The sequence below is a fragment of the Dicentrarchus labrax genome, unplaced genomic scaffold, assembly GCF_905237075.1.
Source record: "Dicentrarchus labrax unplaced genomic scaffold, dlabrax2021, whole genome shotgun sequence".
NCBI lineage: Eukaryota > Metazoa > Chordata > Actinopteri > Moronidae > Dicentrarchus > Dicentrarchus labrax.
Genome location: NW_026136704.1, coordinates 20,677,951 through 20,695,512, shown reverse-complemented (window position 1 = coordinate 20,695,512; position 17,562 = coordinate 20,677,951). Strand labels below are relative to the sequence as shown.

Here is a 17,562-nt window from a genome sequence, read left to right as displayed (position 1 = left end):
GTGAAATATTGGTTCCCAGGTCTTTTTTCTATTTATGTTAGCTTGTGGATTGTTTTATAGTAAAAAAAATCCCAACAATTGAAGGGTATTGAACAGTAGAGATAAGGGAAAAAGTACATCATAATATGTGTATAGCTGCAGCTTAATTCAGCATTACCCAAAGGCTTCAAGCTTCCATTCAGAGCCACAGATCTAACACAGAACACAAATACCATACACTGTTCTTCATCTTTTATCTCTTACTTTGAACTTGACTGGTCTGTTTTAACACTTAGATTGACTGTCATGAACCGGCTCAAAGTTCAGACAAAACAAGGGAGACCACACAGGCAATTAAGGTTTTAACACAAAAGACATTTATTTAACCAATATTTAACTATCTCCTAGCTCCCTATACAGCCTAGCAATCAGGGAGCAATTTAAATCAGGTATAGCTCATCCTCCAGCCACACTCCTGCACAGAAGAAGGGGAAACACACAGAACAACCAGAGTGGGAGGGGTCATCACATTGACATTCCTCGTTTTACTTTTAATAGTATTTATTGCAATGATACTCTGTACAGTAGAATTATACCAAAGTAATACATATACATTGTTACATATTACATACCCTGCTTTATTTTATAGCCCACATACTCTAACTACAATGTAATTAGTGTAAATGGCTGAAGAAGCAACATATGTAGTCATGCACTGTCAACTCATAACTTATGGTAGTATGCTGTCACTATAGGGTAATGGCATTCCCGTACTATTCTTTCTATTGTATACTGTACATATAAGTCCATACAAGTAACATCAGTGTATGTATTTGACCTCATCCTGTACTGTTAATGATATAAAAGCTGTTTGAGAGTCTTCTCTGGCATCAGTTTGGTTTCTCAAATAGTTAATGCGTTAAAGGTCCAGTATGTTACATTTAGGGGGATCTACTGGCAGAAATGGAATATAATATTCATAGGTATGTTATATAATATATATCTTTAAAAAGTTTAAGAAAACAAAAAGCTCTTGCCTCTCGATATGAATGTTCTAGTTCATGAGGACCAAGCAGGTTTAATCAAAAACAATTCAAACTCCTCTGCTATGGTAGGAAAAGGAAGATGACTGGTTGCTCTAAACACTCAATCATAGATAAATATATATGTCAGGTGCTCTGAGAAACAGGGGGAAAACTGGATGGACCAAAAGGCCATCCAGGCACTTATTATTATTGTATTATATCATATTCAAATATATTAAAAATCCTTTTTTGTAATAGCCAAGTCATTAGAAAAGCCAGAATGTATCAACCACTGCAGCTCTTTGTCAGGACTTTAAAGGTCCAGTGTGTAACATTTAGCAGGATCTATCAATGGAATATAATATTCGTAGGTGTGTTTTCCATTTGTGTATAATCACCTGAAAATAAGAATTGCTGTTTCATTACCTTAGAATAAACCCTTTTTATCTACAAACGCAGGTCGCCTTTATATATGTTAACAAAACTATTATTGTATTGTATTTATCAAAGGCAAACTCAGTATAGAAAGATAGGGTGGCAGCAGCAGCTCGTGTGATCACGTCAGGCGTGTGAAGAAATGAGAGGAATGAGAAAGGCCCAGAGACAGACCCGAGCATATGACACAAAGGGGAATGGGAAACATAAGAAAACACAAGGAAAGATGAAGGGGAAGAGCCACGACCATGACAGCATCCTATGTGGACCAACCGTTAATGGAGGAAGTCGAGGCCAAAACGAGTTTGGACAGTTGCATCTGCGAGGTCCATTCGTTTCGGATTATGAACACCTCAAAGGGCATTATCCCACTTACACCACCTTGTTTTTTAAGATTTTCATGTATGACAGGGCGTGTGTACTGATGGCTGCAGCCTGAAGTAGCAAGTTGAAGAGTGGATGTGGGGGTGGGATGATCGCTTATAGTTCAAAGGGGCACTTGAGGGGGAATGCGTGTACACCCTGTGGTGTTCAGAGGATGAGGCACTGAAGGACCACACATAGTGTTGTGAGACATATTTATGAGATTTTTAAGTAGCTTGATTTCAGTGTGTTAGTTTAGAACAGTTAACAGTTTAACTGTCTCTATTTAGTAGGTGTCAAACATCAGGAATGGACACCCAGTCAATCAGAATTCACCCCGACCATGGAATAAACTGTATTGTAAGGTATAAAATAGGCTATTGTCATTAGTATTAGGTTAATTTCTCTTCCACTTTGTTGGTATAAAAACGTGTGTGTGTGGGAGTGATATAAAACTTTCAGTTACTCATAATGATCAATAGACGGAAAGAAAGGAGAAAAAGAAGCTTGATCGCTTTCCATTTGGCTCTTATTGTTTATTTTCCATTCCAGACACATTTTCATGTTACAGACTGGAATGTCTAAATAAAAGGGCTGAGTTTCTGGTAAAGAAAATGCCAGACGTGCCTTACAGCAGCTGTTAGGGAGAGGCTGAAATACTTAACATGCCATTAGGAACAACTAATTGAAAAGTAGCCAAAACAAATTTGGTGGGAAACAGATATGAGTACACACTACTAAGCATTAGTTAAGCATGAATAAATAATGAATTCATCATTTATAATGCATGAATACACATTTGTATGTAGTTTATAAACACAGTTAAAAATGTATTATTCATCATTGATAAGCACATTAGTTATGGTTAAGATAACTGAACATTTTGAGTCTCGAGGCATTGTCAGCCTTTATATCTCATTTGTAAATGCTTAATAAGCCATAGATAGTGCTCACTTTACATGAGCTCGCGCAAAATACTTAATTAACGAGTAGTAAGTGCTTTGTAACTGTGAATTCCTGCATTAATAACTGTTTGTAGGCCATCATTAGAAAATGAATTTGTTGTGAGTTTTTATAGAACATCTGCTGACACAGTCACTAATTATTAATACATGTCTGAACAGTGGATGTGCAAGTGCATGCAGAAATGTATAGTACAATGAAGAGTAAAACATTTTATAACTGTGATAATAAACCACATAGTAATGACTATTTAAAGCAGAATCATGCTTTATAAATGATGAATTCAGTATTTACTAATCCATAATTAATGTGCTTATCAATGATGAATAAATCATTTTTAACTGTGTTTATAAACTACATACTAATGTGTATTCATGCGTAATAAATGATGAATTCAGTGTTCATTCATGCTTAACTAATGCTTTATAGTGTGTACTCATTATAAAGTGTTACCAATGTATTCCTTTAAAATGTCTTCCAGACAGACATGTCCAAGAACGTGTTTTTGTAAACATGCTCGAGGTACACGTTTCCACAGAAATAAAACACACAAAAAAACTGATAACTAGGAATAATAAATACAATGGAAAGAAATTAGGGTGGGTCTAGAAGCAAAATGATTCATAGCTGTGAAACAAACTCTGGCAGTAAACACACATATTATCTGTTTTATGTTACTCTATATATGTTGACCAAAAAAGACCAAGGGAGAGCAGTGCATATGTTTATGTATGTTTGTGGCTCATAAAAGAAGAGTAAAGATGGATTATTGAGCTGGTGATAAGCAGTAACCAAACACAGCTCATTAAATCCACAGTTAAAGGCACCTGCAGACACAGAAGCAACAGTTAGCAACACATTTTCGGAAGGAGAAACTGTTGTTTTGTAAGCCGTGTGAATTGCATTAAATAAGATAACTAGATTAAAAACAGACGGAGAGAAGAGCAAACAGCACTAACAACGGTCTCTCCTGTAGAACCTGTGTAGTGATGGTATCAAACCACTGCGCAAATATAATTTATCTTGTTGCGGTTGCTTAGCACATTAAATTGTTTTACAGCACACAAAGAAGATCCATCTGCAGCCTTTACAAGTGACAATGAAGAAATATTTCTCCTGCTGCTGCCCATCCCTGATCCCCAGCAGGGAAACTGCTCGCTTCTACCTGCTCTTTGTGCTCATTGCTCTTTACATGCTGGCTGGTGCTGCCATATTTTCTTCCTTGGAGAGACCAGCGGAGCTACAGGCTCACCTGCTCTGGGAAAGGAGGCTACAGGACTTCCGTCATGAGCACAACATTAGTTATGAAGACCTGAAATCTCTGTTGCACCATTATGAGGAGGCTAGGACTGCAGGCATCCGGACAGAACAAGGCAGAGCCCTATGGGACATCCCTGGTGCATTCTACTTTGTGGGAACTGTGGTCTCCACCATTGGTGAGTCACTACTGGAAATATTGTAGAGTTATAGCTTTTAAGGATTAAAAGAACAAATCTGTCAACAGTGCCACGGTTATTGTAAACCATCTTATAAATTACCAGCCTGTCAGATGACTACATGAATAACAACTTTGTCATGATTTTACAGTTAAATGTGAAAGTTAACTTAATACACTGATAAGTACAGTCATTTTCACAAACTACTTCATTACCCTGTGAAGGTTGTATCATTGTGATTGCTGTAGCCAAAGTGTTATGCCAGATAGAAACATATAAAATAGAGGCCAGATGTCCAGCATGTCTATATACAGGGAGGACCCTTTGACAGCCAATCAATACCACGTCCATGTCATACAAATTTATAACAATTCACACAATTTAACTAATCATATGAACCTAATTAGACAGGGCATATGAAGCTATATTGATTTGGTGAGGTCCACAAGGGAAAGATCGTTCAAACTCTACTAGAGTCCATTAAAATATCAATATTTCACCTGAACCTATAGAGGACAAACATGTCTCAAAGATAAAAAGGAAGCCAGCCTCATCTCTGAGAATCAATTTACAGCCTTCAAATTGTATGCACTATCTTTAGGCGCTCCTCGTCATGGTACAAATGCCACTAAGCCCGATCAATTTCCTTTTTACAACAACTTATGTATTTACTGACTGTAATCAGCTCATGATGTAACTGTGCACCTGGGATTTGTGAGATTTCCTGGTGAACTTTTTTGTTTTCAAAGGCCAAACATTTGACATTTCATATGACTCATGATGGTTCCCTCATTAATGAGCCGTTCCTTCCTCCCTTCTAGCACGTTGTGACGTAAATATTTTCTTACTGGATGTGCATGAAAGATTAATATTTTTTTAGTAATGACTTTAATGTAGTAAGCAAAGTGTGATGTAAGACATAATCTTTCAATATGATAAAAGAGTTATGTTTATATGTAACTGAGTGTGTTTCTTTACCACATGGGCACCGCAGTGTATGGTAACATGACATTAAAGTGAACTGTCAACACGCACATGACACCACACTGACCTTAAGAACGTCATAAAGTCATTATTTCTCATCTGGGAATATTTTAATCCGCTTCCACTGGCCTTCATCAATCTAAGAGAGGATACAGTGGGTGAACCTACAGGAAGAGGATATGAGGAATACATATACAACCCATGGAAGGAACATAATACTGTTCATAATTATTTTTATATTATTTTTTAGTAATTGTGAATAACTAATGGTTTGCTGCACATTAAGGAGACAGCGCTCACAAAGAGATTTAACAAATTACAAAAATAGTGTAATAATATTCAATTAAATTCAAAAACTTTATTCATCCCCAAGGGAGAATTTCTGTGGCAGGGTTAATGTTAAGATAGACAAACTGTGACCATATGGCAGAGATAAAACAGTGAGAATACTGTATGTGTCAAGCAGCTGGAAGATTACTTTATTTGCTTTCAGTGAGTGACAAGTGAAGGCCGCCTTAATGAAAAGACTTCATCTCCTGTGTGTCTGAACTAAAATCCAGTACAGTCATTATCAAAATAAACCAGGGGAAGGAGGGAAGCAACCTCCGCCACTTCAGGGAGAGAACATGTTTATGGCACATTACCAGCCAATTTTTAGTCTGACATTCTCACGTCTGCTTAGCTTCCCTGATCCTTTGAAAAAGTTGAATTGCTTTTTCCTGCCCATCTGTTTTTCCTTTGTGCAGTCCATAAATGTGAACTTTTACTCTATGAGTCTCTGAGTCATAGTCCTTGCAACAAATAGTTCCACGATTCAGTGAGCAGTCTGAGTGGGCATAAGACAGTTTTTTCCTGATACAGTTGCAAGAATGGCATTTCCTGGATTTCTGCATAAATTGGTCATAATATGTGTTATGATCTTCATCTAAGTGACAACAATAAACAAAGAAAGCCTGCTTAAACTATTACCACACAGACAATTTATATGTTTTCATGTTTTTATTGAACACACCAACATTCACAGTGCAGGGAGGAAAAAGTATGTTTACCCTAGGCTAATGACTCCAAGAGCTAATTGGAATAAGGTGCCAGCCAACCTGGAGTCACATCAATGAGACGGGATTAGAGGAGTTGGTTAAAGCTGCCTGCCCTATAATAAACACAAACCGGTTTTGAGTTGGCTATTCTCAAGAGGCATTGCTTTATATGAACCATGCCTGGCACAAAAGAGCTCTCAGAAGACCTACGATTAAGAATTGTTGACTTGCATGAAGCTAGAAAGAGTTACAAAAGTATCTCTAAAAGCCTTGATGTTCATCAGTCCATGTTAAGGCAAATTGTCTATAAATGGTGAAAGTTCAGAACTGTTGCTACTCTCCCTAGGAATGGCCGTCCTGTACAGAGGTAATGTAATCTACGATACGTAAAACACTAAACAAGAACATTGGTTAATGTTGTGGTTTAATTTTTCTTGTTTTAATGCACCTCAATTGATGTCTATCTGACTTAAACTTTTAGCTTTCCGACTATAGTGAGAGACCACAAACTCCCACTGAAGCTATCCAGAATGGTGACACCCGACTCACAGAAATCAAAGAGTATTCATACTTTGCAGTCACGTGATTACCATGGTTACCTGGTGGGAAAGAAACAAATATATTTACATATATACGTCACCTTACACCGCACAAAAAATGAAAGCCTACAAAAGTACGGATAGCTATCTTTTCTTCAAGGGTGGATGGGTTAACAACGCTGTCGTATGGGAGGTGAAAAACAGGAATATCTTCATAATGAAAGCAAATGCGAGTGTAACTAGTTAGCTAGCTAACGTTACCCGCTAACGTTTGCTAATGTTTGCATGTTTGTAGCTAGCCGGCGAATGACAGCTTGATACGTAACGTTAGTTTAAAAAAAACCTTACGCCAACTAGGCTGTATCATATATGGCTAGCAGGATGTCAAACATTGTAGCCTACCTGCTTATCCACTCCACATAGCATCAGACAACAGACACGAGCAGCTGGGGCAGCAAAATGCCTTTAATCCTGTTAGCAATCTGTTAGGTTGTAACGTTAATGTAGTTGTAATAACTGTACGATGGTATGTATGCAAAGTAACTGTAAGTAAGTAAGTAAGTAAGTAAGTAAGTAGACACAGTACAACAGTAACGTGTGTACTGTAACATGTATTCTTCTTTTCATCATATCATATCAAATCACGTACATATGATATATATATATATATATATATACTTTTGTATAGTAAAACTGGCGACGCCCTGGCAAGATCCTTGAGTAGTTTACTGGGTTTCGTTGCTGGAGAACGATTGCCAACTACTAGCTGGCGGGCAAGAACTACTTGCATCAACACAGGATGCAAGCCAGCCGAGTTGTCCCAGGATACAACTGACTTGAACAAGGAAAATCTATTATATGCCTCTTTCCAAAAGAATGTAGCCTCTTTCCCAATGATGTCTAACGTCTGATAACCAGTACTCATAACACATCTGATGCCCAACTTCCCTGAGAAAGCCTTTGGAATGTGCTTAGCTCATGGCACAATGAATAACACCTCTCCTAACTAGGGTGAGATAGCCAGAGTGTGAAAACATGAGGATGAACATACATGAACATAAAATATTATACTGTAAGCCTGTAAAATTAAACATGGAATAACAGAACATAATATAGTTTGCTTCATGTTCACAGACCCTTACCCCTGAATGCATTTTCCCACTACATTTCCCCCCTTGAGTGACTCTTGTCACTCACAAAAACAAAAATGCATTCTCTTACCAGTTTGTGTCCAGATTACAGAATGTTACCTCTTCAATTTTTTCTCAAAAAGTCCTGCTAAACAATCCACATACAATATGATGATATTATAGTACATGATAATCCCCTGATAAATCCCTTATTTAGGACTGAACTTTCAATTTCAAACATTATTTTTTCTTTTGTAACTGTCTCAATGATACCTTCTCATTTTACGTCAATACTTAAAATTAATTATATAAATGCCATTGTGCCTAAACATAGAAAAAACCCCTGTGTTACATTTTTTTTATTAGATGATAGATTTCCCTTCTTATGCAGGTTGACTACATGTTCTAAGTACACTTCATGTGAGCTATTAAGTCAGATTGAATCTGTCAACTTTTTTTTGTACAGGCTTTGCTTAAAATGGCCATCTGATGTTGTGTTCTACGCAGATTTCACTGTAGCGACCATCTATGGAGACCACCAAGTGTTTCGTACCACTTTCAATACTTCCCCCCTTGCGACATGGTAAACACCATGCACAACAACAAACAACTGTGGTATCAAAGATGCAGGTGCCACCAACCACCCTGCGGCAGAACGAAAACCGTCCAATGGAGTCTGTAACAACTCCCCTGTCAAACCAAAGTTGGTTCTCCTCTGCAGAAGCAGTCGACGGTACCTCAGCCAGAGCACGCAATAAAATGGTGGGATCATCATCCTTAACCGTTATACTGCAGCTAAAGCCCTAAGCTCTGCTGTACTAAAAGGGGAGCATACAGCTGTTGCATGTCTGGTGGCATGCTTCTGTGGCATGCTTTGTTCATAGGTGTCTGGCGGGCTGTTGGGTACAGGATGATCTGGAACTAGTTCGATCGTATTTGCTTTCGCTGTCCTCGTCATTGTCATCAACCATTTCCACCAGCTATATGACAAGACCAAAATTCATTTAATATGTCGTCCCCATTTTCATTTTTTTGACTAGAATGTCTTTACTTTACCCCTGTGTACAATTAATAATTGATATTATTATATTATATATATGGTAGTGTAGCTTAGCTGATTATGTCCTCAGCATCTCTAATATTTGTTGTCCCAAAAATGTGTTGTAACGTTAGGCATACCCAATAGCACAAGAACAGGGTCCATAAAATCATTAGGCTTTAAAGAATAGTAATTGATATGCTCCAAATGTAACCAACACTAGCTCTCCTAGCTGCACTTTATGATGTTCACTCAAGTTATTTAGGACATGCAGACTCAACTGTACTAATACAGTTCTTGTATGTTCTTCTCCTGTTAAGCTTCTGGGGTTAATTTATTTCACTGACTAGAGTGGCGGAACTAGACTTTTATACAAGGGGTGGCCAGAGGGTGGTCGGTGTCTTGGCAAAACAAAGAGAAGGCTGCATATCACGGACACTGCGCAAGACTCAGCTCAAGGATCAAATAAAGACACCATTGGCATGAGAATTAATGAATGACTTGCCTGGCTAGTTTCATGTTGGGAGCTGCCCGGGCTGCTGATATCTGGGCTGGGATCTGTCTGTGCCTGATTTGTTTTTTTAGCAAAAAAGTTGGAAATATCTCCCTTCCTCTTCATTGTTATCTGTTTATTCTGCCTTCTCTGTTTGCGTTTAAAAATCTTGCTGTTTTCGACGTGACATACAGTGACCTGTCAATCAACTGGGGTGGCACCCAGGTTGTCCAATCAGGTTCCAGGGGTGGCCAGGGTAGCACTGGCCACCCCTCTAGCTCCGCCTCTGAATTCAATTCAATTCAATTTCAATTCAATGTTATTTGTATAGCGCCAATTCATAAAAGAAGTTATCTCAGGACACTTTTCAAATAGAGCAGGTCTAGACCGAACTCTTTAAAACATTAATTACAGAGAACCAACAGTACCACCATGAGCAAGCACCAAGGGCAAGGAAAAACTGCCTGTTAAAAGGCAGAAACCTAGGACAGATCCTCCGGCTCTAGGTGGGTGGTCGTCTGTCTCGACCAGTTGGGGTGAGAGAGAGAGGGAGAGGCAGAGAGAGAGAGAGAGAGAGCGAGAGACAGACAGACAGACAGGTGTACAGCAACAACAGTATTGGCAATGGCAATCTAGCAGGACCATGGCAGGAGGCTCCACAAGGATCGATAAGAACCTGCGAGACGAGAAAGCACAAGAACTCCGGGGAAGAAGTGAAGTTAGTAACATGCATTAATGGGACATGAATGAGTGCAGAAAGAGAGAGGAAGGGAGGAGCTCAGTGCACCATGGGAAATCCCCCGATAGTCTAGGCCTATAGCAGCATAACTAAGGGATGGTTCAGGACTCACCTGATCCAGTCCTAACTATAAGCATCATCAAAGAGGAATGTCTTAAGCCTACTCTTGAATGTGGTGAGGGTGTCTGCCTCCCGAACCACAACTGGAAGCTGGTTCCACAGGAGAGGAGCTTGGTAACTGAAGGCTCTGGCTCCTGTTCTACTTTTAGAGACTATAGGAACCACAAGTAGCCCAGCATTCAGAGAACGTAGTGTTCTAGAGGAGTAATAGGGTACTATGAGCTCCTTAAGATATGAAGGGGCCTGACCATGAAGAGCTTTATAGGTGAGGAGGAGGATTTTAAATTCTAATCTACATTTCACAGGGAGCCAATGCAGAGAAGCTAGTACAGGAGAGATGTGATCTCTTTTTCTAGTTCCTGTGAGTACTCGTGCTGCAGCGTTCTGAATTGACTGACTATCTACCTCAGCGCCTAGGATTTGCTGAAGGTAAAACGATGTTTGTTAAGTCTTTTTATTTATTTTTTGTTTCTTCTACTTTAAACTACTTTTATGAACCGGCCTAGCCCTACAGTCAAACAGACCATAAGGATGATCCTAATGTAGCGGAATCTCGGCTAGTATTCACTACCGGGCCTGCCCTGCCTATTTATATAGCAATAGACAGCGGTTTCTCAGCAAGATGCTATTGTCTTTTTTTCACTACTTCCGCCTAGATCAATGAGTACACACAGTGACTTGCCTAGGACTTCTTCACACTACCTATTTATATACTGAGTATTTGGCTTCAGTTAGGACTTTCACGAACTCTCTCACACAATCACTCCTCATGCATACATGACACACTTTGTGATAACAGCAGTTCACTTCAGCAGTTATGCAATTTGACCAAACAAGTCATCACTCAGTAAATCAACAAAAAAGCAGACTTTTTGCTTTTAATAATTCAGTATAATATTAATTTAGTGTAATATAGTAGCATATTGGAGTCAATAAACAAGAGTCACAGGGTCCTCATTTTCTTACGTTCGTAGGATGAAGCAGGAGTCATGAAGCAGGAGTCACAGACTCTCTCCCCACAGACAGAAACACCATATGTAGATAATTTAGAAAAGGTTTTTTTGCTTAAAACGGATGGAAAAATGTTTTCCCTAGTTTATTGCAGGTCTGATCTGCAACTACAGGAAACGTGTGAATGTTTACATGGTGTGTTCAATAAAAACATGAAAACATATAATTGTTTGTTTGGTATTAGTTTAAGCAGACTGTGTTTGTCTATTGTTGTGACTTAGATGCAGATCAGAACACACTGTATGACCAATTTATGCAGAAATCCAGGTAATTCCAAAGGGTTCACATACTTTTTCTTTCAACTATATATGATATTGCTAACATTTAAGCAAACAATCAAGGCATTTGTGCAATGATACTATTGTTGTTATTGATGTTATAGTGTCTGTTATTGATGTTATAGTATCTGTTATTACAGATGTGACCCTTAACCTCAAGTGTTTCTCTATAGGATTTGGAGTGACTGCCCCATCCACTCTGACAGGGAAGGTCCTGCTTGTTTTCTATGGGTTGCTCGGGTGCTCGTCTACAATATTGTTTTTCAATCTCTTCCTGGAGAGAGTCATAACCTTACTGAGCTTCCTAATATTCTGGTGCCACAGAAGGAGAGGTGGACACAGCGGACTGGAGGACAGTGACGGTAACCGAAATGAAGAATGGAAACCGTCTGTGTACCAGGTCACGCTCATCCTTTTTGTTGCTGTGCTGCTGGTTGCATGTGGGGCAGCCTCTCTCTATTCAGCCATGGAGGGCTGGAGTTACTTGGAGTCGCTCTACTTCTGCTTTGTGGCGTTCAGCACAGTGGGCTTTGGAGACTTTGTCAGTGGCCAGAGAGAGCACCATGAGGACACCCGGGTGTACCAGGTTGGGAACTGTCTTCTGATGCTCTTGGGAGTGTGCTGCACTTACTCCCTCTTTAACGCCATCTCTGTGATCATCAAACAGGGACTGAACTGGATGCTGAGGACACTGGCCTGGATGTATAGTGGCATCTGTAACTACAGGCTGCAACTCAGACCACTGTTCAAACTCTGTTTTTCTGACTCCGAGCCACCCAAATGTTATTGTGAAGATAACAATCCGCATAGACAGCAGGTGCAAGCAGTTTCCTGTTAAGGCCACAGCACGGTATGGCGCTCCTGTTTTCCCAGTGCTATTGGTAAATGCCTTTGTGATGAATCTAAAGTGGAAACAGTGTGCAACAGGAGCATAGACAGATAAATATCTGCAAAACAGACCAAGACAGTTTATATGAAAAGGCTGTAATCTACTTGGCCAAAGTAAACTATTTCTCAATATATTGTCAACAAAGAGTAATCTGTAGTTTTATAGTAATAAAAAGGTTAGAATTAATTAATAATGTTGTTTATTTCAGATAGCTCAGGTGCTAGATGTGATATAGTTTGCTTTGTGTTTGCTTCAGCAACATTAACTGTGTAAGATTTAATTATTTCAAGCACATTTGGTGCTGAGTGGATTATTAATGTCAACCTTAACCGTTATCGTGAAGGAGGCAGGCAATACACAGATATACACACATATTTTGTATATTTAAGGTTCAATAAAACACAATCATCAACAACTCTGCCATGTTACACTTCGTGTAAGAGACTATGACATCAGCTACTGTCATGCTTGTGTGTGCAGTCATTTATCTACAAAATTAAAAGATTAGAAATCACAGGGGATACGGTTTTGACACGGCTACAAACGATCATACACGGTCGAGGCAGACGACCACCCACCTAGAGCCGAAGGGTCTGTCCTAGGTTTTTTCCTTGCCCTCGTCGCCAAGTGCTTGCTCATGGTGGTACTGTTGGGTCTCTGTAAATGTTATAAAGAGTTCGGTCTAGACCTGCTCCATTTGAAAAGTGTTCTGAGATAACCTCTGTTATGAATTGGCGCTATACAAATAAAATTTAATTGAATTGAATTGAAACAATGCTACTGACTAGTGGTGGGCGGATCGATCGACCCCAGGCACATGAAAAATGAAACCCCCCACATCCTGGTCCCAACAGACCCACACCACCGACCCAGAGGAAGCGGTTATTAACAGAGGCCCTTCAGTTTGGCAGAGAATATCCAAGTAGATAATAGTGGTGAAAGTAATATTTTGGTCATCTTCGGCGTTAGTTAATATATCTTTTTAAGCGCAACTGGTCATTTGTTACTTTAGCCAACTCAATAAAGTATAAAGTATTCTAAGCCTTGAAGACCTTGAAATAATACATTTATATTATATATTACCATTACTATTAGCCTACTACTGAGCCTACTACGCTGGGACATGTTTCTCAAGAAATGAAACTATTCAGCACATGATTGTAATGTTAATCTGTGTACCGATAGGCCTGCATCACCAGCGGTTCTATTGACAACAGATGATCAAGACATCCAGTCTGCGTGGGTGAGTCTAAGAAGCGCTGTGTGTCAATACTCAAACGCCTTAACCAATGAAAGAAAAGAATGAAAATAATAAAAAGCTAGAAGTAGACCTATGTCTACTTAAGCGGAAAGTCGGGTAATGTGGCCGGCGTCTCCCAACCGAGCCAAATATTTTGACGCAAAACGTGGCTTTTTGAGACGTTGTGTCATGTCTATTGGTCGAATCATCCTCGTGTGTCTTAATTGCTTTGTTTATTTACGCAAGGACCCGGCACCAGACATCCTCAAAGCTATGTCTATCGTCTGCTCAATCAGCATTTTGAACTACTAAAAAAAAGTAACAAAATAATTGCATCAGCTTCATCATGCTTCCGTCCATCGAAAATATTAAGAAAAACAAAACACTTTAGGTAATCACTGCAGGCTTGGGATTTTCCATTCTAGATGGAGGTCTAAACAAAAAGTTGACTATTTAAATGAAATGATTTGTTGTGTGTCAGGAGATTCGCTGTTAATTGACACTCGTGGGCTCGTTTCCGCTGTTACGCTGGATGTTGTGTCACTGTAGGTAGGCAATACTAGTGCAATGTCTCCCTCTCCTGGTGTGCTGTGGAAATAGCATTAAAAAAAGTTTCTTTTCGGCCCCAGTGTGGTCCTCAGTCGGTAAATATGCTTCCATCAGTAGAGGCTCCTTTTCCATTAGCTAAAGTATTATTAGAATTTCTCTTTTGCTGAAGAAGGACGAGCCTCTGATAAATTAAGCTCTCCTACAGGCCTTTAAGTCTCCTGAACTATGAAGTTAAACGTAAGATAAGATAGACTTTATTGGTCCCACACTGGGGAAATTCACTTGTTACTGCAGCTCCAGACACATTAAATAACAAAATAAAATAGATATCAAAATATGAATTAGTGTTGTATGTACACTATATACAGAATCGTTTATACAAATGTGATTTAAAGTTAAAATATAATATTGCACAGGTTACAGAAGGAGGTAGGGACATATTGTAGAAATAACAAACAAATATATATTATACAGCAATGATTTAACAGGGCTATGAATATACAGTACAGGTCTAAAGACTAAAGTGCATGTAAGACATTATTTTAAAGCCAGCTGCAGAAGGGACATGGGTTACAGTCACCAGCACAAGATGGCAGCGGCTGTATTTGGGATATTTTGGATTAATTTTTGTACAGTGGTGTTCAATGGTGGATATGATTTATATGAGTAGTAATAATCCGCAGATTGGGAAATAGGGTGAAGCTTCTCCCCATTAAGAGAGACACTGTGGACATTTACACACGATGCACAGCAGTGAAACTTGTATTTATTTAAAATGTAACAGTCCAGGTTGATAAAGTAAAACTGTTCAGTAAAGCAGCAACCTCCTGATAAATCCTGAGCTCCATCAGAGCTGTCTAAAACATTTTTATAAACAATTTTAGAGGCTAAAAGTTTAATTTTGTTCCCTCTGTTCTGTCAAGTTTATAACTTGTTATGGTACCATACTCGTTCCTCTTGTTTCTATTGTTTTCCCCTCTCTGGTGTTCCTGTCTGTCTCTCTGTGCTTGTGTGGGACTTTTGACACTCTCCCTGATTGGCTGAGGACCTGTCTGCTCAAACCTGTCAGTTATTAGTCATGCGGTAAATCACCCCTGGTTCACCCACTCTCCCCCAGATCTTGTGAAATTCATAAAACACCTTTTCCCTGGCACTGACGTACTTAACCTTGTTTTTCCCGAGTTTCCACTGCCTCCACCCCTGCTCCTGTCTGCCAGCTGGAACCTCACCTCACCATCCCATCAGCCCCAACTAGACAACAATAAAACTTTGTTTTGGTAATCATACTCTGCTTGTGGGTTCGTCTGTTTAAGCAACAGTACCACAGTTTTTAGTTTCGCTGATTAAATGTCCCACCCTGCTGATACTGGCGTAATTATTTGGTATATACTATATTGATGTATGAAGATCGTCATATGTAAATAAACTAAACTTCATTTTCTGTTACACCTAAGTGATTCCTCCTTGTGTTTTTGGTCAGATTATTAGGAAAGTGATTAAAATGCATTATTTTGGGGATTCTCTCCTGGAGAAGCCACCGGATGGATCATTTTCACTATGCATGGCTACGCTGGCCAGTAATTTGGTGCCCTCCTGCCTTGAGCCCCCCTTGGATATTTGTTCAAGCTCAGGCACTGGTGCCAACATAGCACTTTTAAAGGTCCAATATGTAATAGGCTCTATTGGAAGAAATTTAATGTAATATTAACACATGTGTTTTCATTTGTGTGTAATCACCTGAAAATAAGAATGGCCATGTTGAGTGAGTTGAATGAGCTGTTGTGTTTATATCTACAGATATATCTTATTTATCTTAAATTCTGCGGGTTGCCTTTGATGGAGTCTGCTATGTTGAACCGTTTCTACAGTAGCACAATAGGGGCCAAACAAACACTGATTCTAGATGGCGTAGGCCTATTTGTTTTTTGGTTTTTTTTGGCTTATTTCCAACCACCATAGTGTCTTCACAGCACTTGCAAGGGAAGAGTAAAGTGATATAGTTGTGATCTACAATTACACCACCAGATGCTACTAAATCCTTCAATACTGGATCTTTAAATCTGCTACTGTTCTGATTCATGCCTCTGAATGGCTTCCTCTCCATGGCAACGATGGCTAAGGCTCATGGGTATTGTGTTAAGAGTATGCACCATACATGAATTCTCATGTGGTTTTTTGAGCTGTAAACTGAATTATATTACTTTATTAAATACAGTGATGAAACACATCAATGCTGGTGTTAAAAATTAACATTATTGCCAAATTTATGCTCAGCAAGGGGCTCTAATTTTCTAAATCACCCTGTGCCTTTTAATGATGAGACAGAGTCGACTGTTTGGGGAGACTCAATGTCACATTTATAAAAAAAAACTGTGTTTGCATCCTCTAGTCAGAAGAGGGCAGCCTCGGCTTTGAGTGGGAGTTTTTGAAACTGCTGCACTTATTATTTTTAAGGCTACGTCCACACTACCATATTTTAGCATTTGTATATTAAGGGAGAGGCATCATCGACAGTCTATGCAATTATTTGGTTAAACTTCTACTTAGTGTTTTTCTATTTTGGCGCAGAGGTTCGAACTGAATCAGAATCAGAATTAGGTTTATTGCCAAGTAAGTTTTTACACCTACGAGGAATATGTCTGGGTAAATTGGTGCATAAAATACAAAATTATAAAAATCACACAAAAATCACACAACAAACAAAACAAGAAAAAACAATGCGCACCAATACACCGAGGCGACCGTACGTGGCGCCGTCTTGCAATATTTACCTTGATCCCAGGCCAAGCTCCCTAAAGTCACTGTCCTTTGCAGGTCTCTGATGCCATAAGATTTTATTATTTTCTGAGAGGGAATAATTAATAATTGACACTGGTGGTCACAACATAAACCTATATGATTGATATACGCAGGAGACAGTCCTGTTTCTCTGTTTGGTAACATTGAAGATATTGTTGAAAATAATAATAATTAATGTGAATACAGAAAGACGAAAAACACTTCCTAGAAGCCAGCCACCTCGCATCTCCCAACTCCATTATCACATTAGACATTGTTAATCTTCCATACACCGGAGACGGCGTGGTGGGGGTTGTATCTTTGCGCGTTTATATAGAGCAATAATCTTTTTTTTTTTTGGGTTGTTTTTTTTTTTTTTTTTGCTCTTTTGTTATGTGTGAAATTAATATTCAGCAATGCACAGTGGACGCGTATTGGGATTAAAACACTTCCACATGTGCGGTGATCCGGTATTTTGTCCCTGTTTTGAGTGGGAGGACCAAAGGTGTACCGGCGGAGGGATACAGTAATCTAC

General features: G+C 39.1%; 1 protein-coding gene across 1 annotated transcript; it reads left to right on the top strand.

Moving 5' to 3' along the window:
* Positions 1–3,864: 3,864 nt before the first annotated feature.
* si:ch211-261a10.5 (potassium channel subfamily K member 13) lies at positions 3,865–12,875 on the top strand. Its single transcript, XM_051397261.1, has 2 exons — positions 3,865–4,201; positions 11,745–12,875. The coding sequence occupies exons 1-2, from the start codon at positions 3,865–3,867 to the stop codon at positions 12,407–12,409; spliced, it is 1,002 nt and encodes a 333-aa protein (XP_051253221.1). The 3' UTR covers positions 12,410–12,875.
* Positions 12,876–17,562: the final 4,687 nt, after the last annotated feature.

Excerpts from the sequence above, each read along its gene's own strand:
- si:ch211-261a10.5 (XM_051397261.1), top strand. The coding sequence starts at position 3,865 with ATGAAGAAATATTTCTCCTGCTGCTGCCCATCCCTGATCCCCAGCAGG. Across the intron at positions 4,202-11,744 it reads AACTGTGGTCTCCACCATTG|GATTTGGAGTGACTGCCCCA; the intron begins GTGAGTCACTAC and ends GTTTCTCTATAG.